The sequence below is a fragment of the Piliocolobus tephrosceles genome, chromosome 21, assembly GCF_002776525.5.
Source record: "Piliocolobus tephrosceles isolate RC106 chromosome 21, ASM277652v3, whole genome shotgun sequence".
NCBI lineage: Eukaryota > Metazoa > Chordata > Mammalia > Primates > Cercopithecidae > Piliocolobus > Piliocolobus tephrosceles.
The window spans coordinates 31,529,009-31,539,330 of record NC_045454.1 but is presented as its reverse complement, the minus strand read 5'-3'; the positions used below and the strand labels follow the sequence as shown (position 1 = coordinate 31,539,330).

The 10,322-nt window shown below is 40.6% G+C and overlaps 1 protein-coding gene across 5 annotated transcripts in view; it reads left to right on the top strand.

Annotated features, from left to right (window-relative positions):
• The window catches only part of LOC111524822 (zinc finger protein 676-like), a 25,759-nt gene that overhangs the window by 13,621 nt on the left and 1,816 nt on the right, over nucleotides 1–10,322 (top strand). The window contains exons 4-5 of one of the 5 annotated variants that reach the window (XM_031934904.1): nucleotides 9,574–9,861; nucleotides 9,946–10,322. The exon at nucleotides 9,946–10,322 is cut by the window's right edge and continues 1,346 nt beyond it. In XM_031934904.1, coding sequence (XP_031790764.1) covers nucleotides 9,574–9,861; nucleotides 9,946–10,322 — 665 coding nt within the window. Of the gene's footprint in view, nucleotides 1–9,573 lie in introns of all 5 variants that reach the window. The other 4 variants (XM_026448185.1, XM_026448189.1, XM_026448190.1 and 1 more) reach the window with 4 other exon arrangements.

Below are 10,322 nucleotides of genomic sequence, written 5' to 3'. Positions count from 1 at the left end.
TGCAAGCTCCGCCTCCCGGGTTTACGCCATTCTCCTGCCTCAGCCTCTGGAGTAGCTGGGACTACAGGCGCCCGCCACCTCGCCCGGCTAGTTTTTTTTTTGTATTTTTAGTAGAGAGGGGGTTTCGCCATGTTAGCCAGGATGGTCTCGATCTCGTGATCCGCCCGTCTCGGCCTCCCAAAGTGCTGGGATTACAGGCTTGAGCCACCACGCCCGGCCTCTTTCTTTTCTTTCTTTCTTTCTTTCTTTCTTTCTTTCTTTCTTTCTTTCTTTCTTTCTTTCTTTCTTTCTTTCTTTCTTTCTTTCTTTCTTCCTTCCTTCCTTCCTTCCTTCCTTCCTTCCTTTCTTTTCTTTCTTTCTTCTTTCTTTCTTTTCTTTTTCTTTCTTTCTTCCTTCCTTCCTTCCTTCCTTCCTTCCTTCCTTCCTTCGCCCGGCCTTTCTTTCTTTCTTTCTTTCTTTCTTTCTTTCTTTCTTTCTTTCTTTCTTTCTTTCTTTCTTTCTTTCTTTCTTTTCTTTTCTTTTCTTTTCTTTCTCTCTCTCTTTCTTTCCTCCCTCCCTCCCTCCCTTCCTTCCTTCCTTTTTTTCTTTCTTTCAAGACAGAGTCTTACTCTGTCACCCAGGCTGGAGTGCAGTGGCTGAATCTGCAAGCTCCTCATCCTGGGTTCATGCCATTCTCCTGCCTCAGCCTCCGAGTAGCTGGGACTACAGGTGCCTGCCACCACACCCAGCTAATTTTTTATATTTTTATTAGAGACAGGGTTTCACCGTATTAGCCAGGATGGTCTCGATCTCTTGACCTCCTGATCTGCCCGCCTCGACCTCCCAAAGTGCTAGGATTAGAGGCATGAGCCACCGTGCCTGGCTTCTCTTATTTTCTTGAGCAGTGGTTTGTAGTTCTCTTTGAAGAGGTCCTTCACATCCCTGGTAAATTGTATTTCTAGGTATTTTATTCTCTTTGTAGCAATTGTGAATGGGAGTTCACTCATAATTTGGCTCTCTATTATTGGTGTATAAGAATGCTTGTGATTTTTGCACATTGATTTTGTATTCTGAGACTTTGCTGAAGTTGCTTGTCTGCTTAGAGAGATTTTGGACTGAGACAATGGGGTTTTCTAAATATACAATCATGTCATCTGCAAATAGAGACAATTTGACTTCCTCTTTTCCTATTTCAATATCCTTTCTTTTTCTTGCCTGATTGCTGTCACCAGAACTTCCAATACTATGTTGAATAGGAGTGGTGAGCGAGGGCATCCTTGTCTTGTGCCAGTTTTCAAAGGGAATGCTTCCAGTTTTTCCCCATTCAGTATGATATTGTCTAGGGGTTTGCCATAAATAGCTCTTATTATTTTGAGATATGTTCCATCTATACCTAGTTTATTGCGAGTTTTTAGTATGAAGGCTGTTGAATTTTGTCAAAGGCCTTTTCTGCATCTATTGAGATAATCGTGTGGTTTTTGTCATTGGTTCTGTTTATGTGATCGATTGTTTATTGATTTGTGTATGTTGAACCAGCCTTGCATCCCAGGGATGAAGCTGACTTGATCATGGTAAATAAGCTTTTTGATGTGCTGCTGGATTTGATTTGCCAGTATTTTATTGAGGATTTTTGCATCCATGTTCATCAGGGATATGGACCTGAAATTTTCTTTGTTTGTTGTCTCTGCTGGGTTTTGGTATCAAGAGTATGCTGGTCGCATAAAATGAGTTAGGGAGGAGTCCCTCTTTTTCTGTTGTTGGGAATAGTTTTAGAAATAATAGAATCAGCTCTTCTTTGTACCTCTCATACAAAGGCTGTGAATTCATTGGGTCCTGGACATTTTTGGTTGGTAGGCTCATCATTACTGCCTCAATTTTAGAACTTGTTATTGGTCTATTCAGGGATTCGATTTCTTCCTAAGTTAGACTTGGGAGGGTGTATGTGTCCAGGAATTTATTCATTTCTTCTAGATTTTCTAGTTTATTTGTGTAGATATGTTTACAGTATTCTCTGATGGTAGTTTTTATTTCTGCAGAATCAGTGGTGATGGCCCCTTTATTATTTTTGATTGCATCTATTTGATTCTTCTCTCCTTGCTTCTTTATTAGACTGGCTAGCAGTCTATCTATTTTGTTGATCCTTTCAAAAAACCAGCTCCTGGATTCATTGATTTTTTTTTTTTTTTTTTTAAGCATTTTTTGTGTCTCTATCTCCTTCAGTTCTGCTCTGTTCTTAGTTATTTCTTGTCTTCTGCTAGGGTTTGAATTTGTTTGTTCTTGTTTCTCTAGTTCTTCTAATTGTGATTTTAGGTTGTCGATTTTAGATCTTTCTTGCTTTCTCTTGTGGGCATTTTTTTTGCTGTAAATTTTCTAGACACTGCTTTGTCTGTGTCCCAGAGATTCTGATATGTTGTGTCTTTGTTCTTATTGGTTTCAAAGAACTGTTTTATTTCTGCCTTCATTTTATTATTTATCCTGTAGTCATTCAGAAGCAGGTTGCTCAGTTTCCATGCAGTTGTACGGTTTTGAGTGAGTTTCTTAATCCTGAATTCTAATTTGATTGCACTGTGGTCTGAGTGACTGTGTGTTATGATTTCCATTTTTTTTACATTTGCTGAGGAGTGTTTTACTTCCAATCATGTGGTCAATTTTAGAATAAGTGTGATGTGGTGCGGAAAAGAATATATATTCTGTTGATTTGTGGTAGAGTCCTGTAGATGTCTATTAGGTTTTCTTGGTCCAGAACTGAGTTCAAGTCCTGAATATCCTTGTTAGTTTTTTTTTGCAGTGATCTGGCTAATATTGGCAGTGGGGCGTTAAAGCCTCCCACTGTTATAGTATGGGAATCTAAGCCTCTTTGTAGGTCTTTAAGAACTTGCTTTGTGATTATGGGTTCTCCTGTATTGGGTGCATATATATTTAGGATAGTTAGCTCTTCTTGTTGCATTGATCCCTTTACCATTATGTAATGCCCTTCTTTGTCTCTTTTGATCTTTGTTCGCTTAAAGTCTACTTTATCAGAGACTAGAATTGCAGCCCGTGCTTTCTTTTGCTTTCCATTTGCTTGGTAAATATTTCTCCATCCATTTATTTTGAGTCTATGTGTGTCTTTGCACGTGAGATGGATCTCCTGAATACGGCACTTCGATGGATCTTGACTTACTCAATTTGCCAGTCTGTCCCAGTCTGTGTCTTTTAATTGGGGCATTTAGCCCATTTACATTTAAGGTTAATATTGTTATGTGTGAATTTGATCCTGTCATTATGTTGCTAGCTGGTTATGTTGCCCGTTAGTTGAGGCAGTTTCTTCATAGTGTCAATGGTCTTTAAAATTTTGTGTGTTTTTGCAGTTGCTGGTACCAGTTGTTTTTAGTGCTTCCTTCAGGAGCTCTTGTAAGGAAGTCCTGGCGGTGACAAAATCTCACAGCATTTGCTTGTCTGTAAAGGATTTTATTTCTCCTTTAAAAAAAAGAAGAATTTTTTATTCTTCCTTTACTTACGAAGCTTAGTTTTGCTAGATATGAAATTCTAAGTTGAAAATTCTTTTCTTTAAGAATGTTGAATATTGGCCCCCCAGTCTCTTCTGGCCTGTAGGGTTTCTGCAGAAAGATCCACTGTTAGTTTAATGGGCTTCCTTTTGTGGGTAACCCGGCCTTCCTTTCTGGCTACCCTCAACAGTTTTTTTTCATTTCAACCTTGGTGAATCTGATGATTCTGTGTCTTGGGATTGCTCTTCTCAAGCAGTATCTTTGTGGTGTTCTCTGTATTTTCTGAATTTGAATGTTGGCCTGTCTTGCTAGGTCGGGGACATTCTCATGGATGATATCCTGAAGAGTGTTTTCCAAGTTGGTTCCATTCACCCTGTCACTTTCAGGTACCCCAATCAAATGTAGATTTGGTCTTTTCACATAGTCCCATATTTCTTGGAGGCTTTGTTCATTTCTTTTTATTCTTTTTTTCTCTAATCTTATCTTCTTGTTTTATTTCATTAAATTGTTCTTCAATCTCTGATATGTTTTCTTCCACTTTATCGATTCAGCTATTGATATTTGCGCATGCTTCATGAAGTTCTCGTGCTATGTTTTTCATCTCCATCAAGCATTTATGTTCTTCTCTAAACTGGTTATTCTCGTTAGCAATACTTCTGACCTTTTTTCAAGGTTCTTAGCTTCTTGGCATTGGGTTAGAACATGTTGCTTTAGCTTGGAGGAGTTTGTTATTACCCACCTCTGAAGTTTGTCAAATTTGAGTTTGTCAGTTCATCAGACTTATTCTCCATTCAGTTTTGTTTCTTTGCTGGTGATGAGTTGTGATCCTTTGGAGGAGAACAGGTATTCTGGTTTTTGGAATTTTCAGCCTTTTTGCAGTGACTTCTCCCCATCTTTATGGATTTATCTACCTCTTTGGGATCTCTGAGTAAACATCGTTTTTGTAGATGTTGCTTCTATTCCTTTCTGTTTGTTAGTTTTCGTTTTAACAGTCAGGCGCCTCTGCTGCAGATCTGCTGGAGCTTGCTGGAGGTCCACTCCAGACCCTGTTTGCCTGGTTATCACCAGCGGAGGCCACAGAACTGCAAAGATTGCTGCCTCTTCCTTCCTCTGGAAGCTTCGTCCCAGAGGCCACCCGCCACATGCCAGCCAGAGCTCTCTTGATGAGGTGTCTATCAGCTTCTACTGGGAGGTGTCTCTCAATCAGGAGACACGGGTGACAGGGACCCACTTGAGGTGGAAGTCTGACTCTTAGCAGAGCTCGAATGCTGTGGTGGTAGATCCACTGCTCTCTTCAGAGTTCTCCAGCAGGGATGTTTAAGTCTGCTGAAGCTGCTATCACAGCTGTCCCTTCCCCCAGGCGCTGTCCCAGGGAGATGGGTGTTTTTTATTTTTTTGGAAATGGATATCAATTTATTTTTTATTTTGTATTTTTTATTATACTTTAAGTTCTAGGGTACATGTGCATAACGTGCAGGTTTGTTACATATGTATACTTGTGCCATGTTGGTGTGCTGCACCCATCAACTCGTCAGCACCCATCAATTCATCATTTATATCAGGTATAACTCCCAATGCAATCCTTCCCCCTCCCCCCGAGATGGGTGTTTTATCTATATGCCCCTGACTGTGGTTGCTGCCTCTTTTTTCAGAGATGCCCTGCCCAAAGAGGAGGAATCTTGAGATAGTCTGGTCTTGCTGAGCTGCAGTGGGCTCCACCCAGTTCAATCTTCCAGGCAGCTTTGTAAACACTGTGAGGGTAAAACTGCCTACTGAAGCCTCAGCAATGATGGATGCCCTTCCCCCACCAAGCTCGAGTTTCCCAGGAGTAGCTTAGACTGCTGTGCTTGCAGCCAGAATTTCAAACCAATGGGTCATAGCTTGCTGGGCTCCATGGGTGTGGGACCCACTGAGCCTGACCACTTGGCTCCCTGGCTTCAGCCTTCTTTCCAGGGGAGTGAACAGTTCCATCTCACTGGCCTTCTGGGCGCTACTGGGGTATGGGGGGAAAAAAAAAATCTCCTGCAGCTACTTTGGTGTCTGCCCAAATGGCCACCCGGTTTTGTGTTTGAAACCCAGGGCCCTGGTGTCATAGGCACCGGAGGGAATCTCCTGGTCTGCAGGTTACAAAGACCACGGGAAAAGCATAGTATCTGGGTTGGAGAGCACTGTGCCTCATGATACAGTCCCCACGGGAAAAGCCTAGTATTTGGGTTGGAAAGCACTGTGCTTCATGATACAGTCCCTAAACCCTTCCCTTGGCTAGGAGAGGGAGTTCCATGACCCTTGCACTTCCCAGGTGAGGTGACATCCCACCCTGCTTTGGCTCGTACTCAGTGAGCTGCACCCACTGTTCAACCAGTCCGAATGAGATGAACCAGGTACCTCAGTTGGAAATGCAGAAATCACGCACCTTCTGTGTCCATAGTGCTGGGAGTTGCAGACCAGAGCTGTTCCTCTTCGGCCATCTTGCCAGCCTCCTCTATTTTGATTTTTATTACAGAAAGTGTGGTATAATAATATCCTGCTGGCCGGGCGCGGTGGCTCAAGCCTGTAATCCCAGCACTTTGGGAGGCCGAGACGGGCGGATCACGAGGTCAGGAGATCGAGACCATCCTGGCTAACACAGTGAAACCCCGTCTCTACTAAAAAAATACGAAAAACTAGCCGGGCGAGGTGGCGGGCGCCTGTAGTCCCAGCTCCTTGGGAGGCTGAGGCAGGAGAATGGCGGGAACCCGGGAGGTGGAGCTCGCAGTGAGCTGAGATCCGGTCACTGCACTCCAGCCTGGGCGACAGAGTGAGACTCCGTCTCAAAAAAAAAAAAAAAAAAAAAAAATAATAATAATAATAATATCCTGCTATGGGGCCGGGCACGGTGGCTCAAGCCTGTAATCCCAGCACTTTGGGAGGCCGAGACGGGCGGATCACGAGGTCAGGAGATTGAGGCCATTCTGGCTAACAGGGTGAAACCCCGTCTCTACTAAAAATACAAAAACTAGCTGGGCGAGGTGGCGGGCGCCTGTAGTCTCAGCTACTCGGGAGGCTGAGGCAGGAGAATGGCATGAACCCGGGAGGCGGAGCTTGCAGTGAGCTGAGATCTGGCCACTGCACTCCAGTCCGGGCGACAGAGCAAGACTCCGCCTCAAAAAAAAAAAAAAAAATAAATAAATAAAATAATATCCTGCTATGATTATATTGCTCTCCTTGTGTTTCTTCTATTCTGTCAGTATTTGTTTTATGTATTTGTAATCCTAATGTATGACACACACACACACACATTCAAAGTTTTCACAGCTTCCCAGTTAACCTACTGTTGTTAATATCTTTCTTAGTCTCTTTGGAGTTTCACTGTTAAGTGTATTTTACGAAATATGAGTATTTGACTTAAGATTCAGCTCGTGTAATATTATTTTGACCTCTTCTGCTCTCACTTCATTAATATTTGCAGGAAATGTCTACTTCCACCTTGCCACTTTGAGTATTTTTAACGTTAGATTTCAACTGACTCTTGTCCAAAGGCAAATTTGGATCTTGATATTTAAAAGTTTTTAATAGCTTGGGCATGGTGGCTCATGCCTGTAATCCTAGCACTTTGGGAGGCTAAAGCAGGTGGATCACCTGAGGTCAGGGGTTCCAGACCAGCCTGGTCAACACTGTGGAAACCCGTCTGTACTAAAAATACAAAAATTAGCTGAGCGTGTTGGTGGACTTTTGTTATCCCAGCTACTCGGGAGTCTGAGGCAGGAGAATTGCTTGAACCTCGGAGGCAGAGGTTATAGTGAGCTGAGATAGTGTCATTGCACTCCAGCCTGGGCGACAAGAGTAAAACTGTCTCAAAAGAAAAAATGGCCGGGCGCGGTGGCTCAAGCCTGTAATCCCAGCACTTTGGGAGGCCGAGACGGGCGGATCACGAGGTCAGGAGATCGAGACCATCCTGGCTAACACAGTGAAACCCCGTCTCTACTAAAAATACAAAAAACTAGCCGGGCGACGTGGCGGGCGCCTGTAGTCCCAGCTACTCCGGAGGCTGAGGCAGGAGAATGGCATATACCCGGGGGGCGGAGCTTGCAGTGAGCTGAGATCCGGCCATTGCACTCCAGCCTGGGAGACAGAGCCAGACTCCGTCTCAAAAAAAAAAAAAAAAAAAAAAAGAAAAAATGTTAATAAATCTATTAAAAATCTGTTGATTTGAAAGTTAATTTTTGATACATTTGAATAATTTTCTGAAAGTGAAGGAGTTACTTTTATTTTATTACCTATTCTATTTGATTCTTGCATCTTGTCCCTCATTTTCTCTCTTTCTGTATTCCTTTGTTTCTTTCTGAGTTTTGCATTGATATACTTTCACTTTCTTATTTTTCTTTTGTGTATGTATACAGATTTTTGTGTGTGTATGGTACCATTGGGATTACATAAAACCTCTAAAACTAAAACAATATATTTTAATCAGGTGAAAAATTAACTTCAGTTGCATAAAAAATTCCTTATTATGTCTGACGTTAAATTTGTCACTGATGTTGCTAAGTTTATCTATTTATGTTGTATATTCATTTACAGATGTTTATAATAATTCCTATGCTTTTATCTCTCAAATGTTAGGGAATAATTAAAAATGTTTTCTGCACCATTAGAATAATGCTAAAAACTCAGTTTTTTGTATGTGCATATCTTTCCTAGAAAATAATGTATTTTTTGTAGTCCCAGCTACTCAGGAGGCTGAGGCAGGAGAATGGCGTAAACCTGGGAGGCGGAGCTTGCAGTGAGCTGAGATCCGGCCACTGCACTCCAGCCCGGGCAACAGAGTGGAGATCCGGCCACTGTACTCCAGCCCGGGCGACTCCGTCTCAAAAAAAAAAAAAAAGAAAGAAAATAATGTATTTTTATATGATTAGGTGTTGTTTTCTTACATTTTTATTTTCACTGGTAAGAACTGCTTTCAGCTTCTTTCCTATGGAAGACATATGCAGTGCCAATATACTTCTTAAGAATTTAGCTATTTTGAAAGTTTTTTTTGTTGTTGTTTTTTCCTATTAGGCAGTACAGATTTGCTGATAGCATTATTCTCACTTGATAGCTATTTTTTTTTCTTTTTCTTTTTTGGACTTTGACTATATCACACAGTTCTCTTCTGGCCTGCAAATCTTTTGTTGACAATTCACTGGTTATTTTTGTTCTTATCCTCATTTTTCTGATTTTCTATACTCTTCTGTGTTCCCATTTCACTCATTGAATGTTATTCAGTTTTTTAAATTCGTATATACATTTTTAATGGTTTCTTTCTGAAAATTTTATAGTATTTTTGATGAGATTATATTACCCTATTTTGTATAGATTGTAATCTCTGAGATTTGGCCATTTAAAAAGGCTACCTGTCACATAATTTATAATGTAGCTTTGTCCTGTCATAGTCAGAAAACAGTCATCTTGGCTGGCGATTATGTGGGTCTCTCAAACATCTTCTTGAGATTTGTCTTGTCTGAAATTTTGTGTTTGGTTTTAGTTAAGAGAGATTATTTTTGTTTCTTCTGAAAAGTAATCACTTGGTACACCGTTCTCTCTCTGCAGCACTGCAGTGCTCTGCTGCAGTGTATTTACCTTTGGTCTCAGTAGACTCAAACTGTCATTTCAAAGTATACCACCGTATCTATCAGCACATTTTGTTGTGGGAGACAGAAACCAGTGTGTGGAAAGGGTTGTACAAGACAGAAATTAAATCATATGTGCCAATATTTTACTTTCCTTAAAAAAAAGAAAAAAAGAAAAAACAGAAGTTGACAGTTTACTTCTGAAGGGATTAGGTAATATCGAGGAGTAGAAAGAGTTGTCTTGGGTAAATTTAACAAACTTTTCTTTTTTCTTATGTGGCTCTTTGCATTGGGCTTAATTCAGGCACTGCACACACTTAACTCATGTATAAATTATCCACATATGTATTTTGGTCTGTGTGTTTTTATTACATTTATATGTCTATGAAGAATTAGGTCCTGTGTCATATTGCAATGTCATCTTGCTTATGTAGTTTGAATAATTTTATAGGTTAAATATTGAAACTATATTTACCTGAGTCTAATAAGTGGACTAATTTGTTATTTTTATTTCTTTTCAGTTACATGTCCTCATTTTGCTCAAGACCTTTGGCCAGAGCAGGGCATAGAAGATTCTTCCAAAAAAGTGACATTGAGAAGATATGAAAAATGTGGACCTGAGAATTTACAGTTAAAAATTGGTTGTACCAATGTGGATGAGTGTAAGATGCACAAAGAAGGTAATAATCAGCTCAACCAGAGTTTGACAACTACACAGAGCAAAGTATTTCAATGTGGCAAATATGCAAACGTCTTTGATAAATGTTCAAATTCAAACAGACATAAGGTAAGGCATACTGGAAAGAAACTTTTGAAATGTAAAGAATATGTCAGATCATTTTGCATGCTTTCACACCTCTCTCACCATAAAAGAATTTACAGTAGAGATAATTCCTACAAATGTGAAGAGGATGGCAAAGCCTTTAACTGGTCCTCAACCCTTGTTTATCATAAGAGAATTCATACTGGAAAGAAACCCTACAAATGTAAAGAATGTGGCAAAGCCTTTAATAACTTCTCAGTCCTTACTAAACATAAGGTAATTCATACCGGAGAGAAACCCTACAAATGTGAAGAACATGGCAAAGCCTTCAGCTGGTCCTCAAGCCTTACTAAACACAAGAGAATTCATGCTGGAGAGAAACCCTACGAATGTGAAGAATGTGGCAAAGCCTATAAGTGGCCCTCAACCCTTAGTTATCATAAGAAAATTCATACTGGACAGAAACCCTACAAATGTGAAGAATGTGGCAAAGGCTTTAGTACGTTC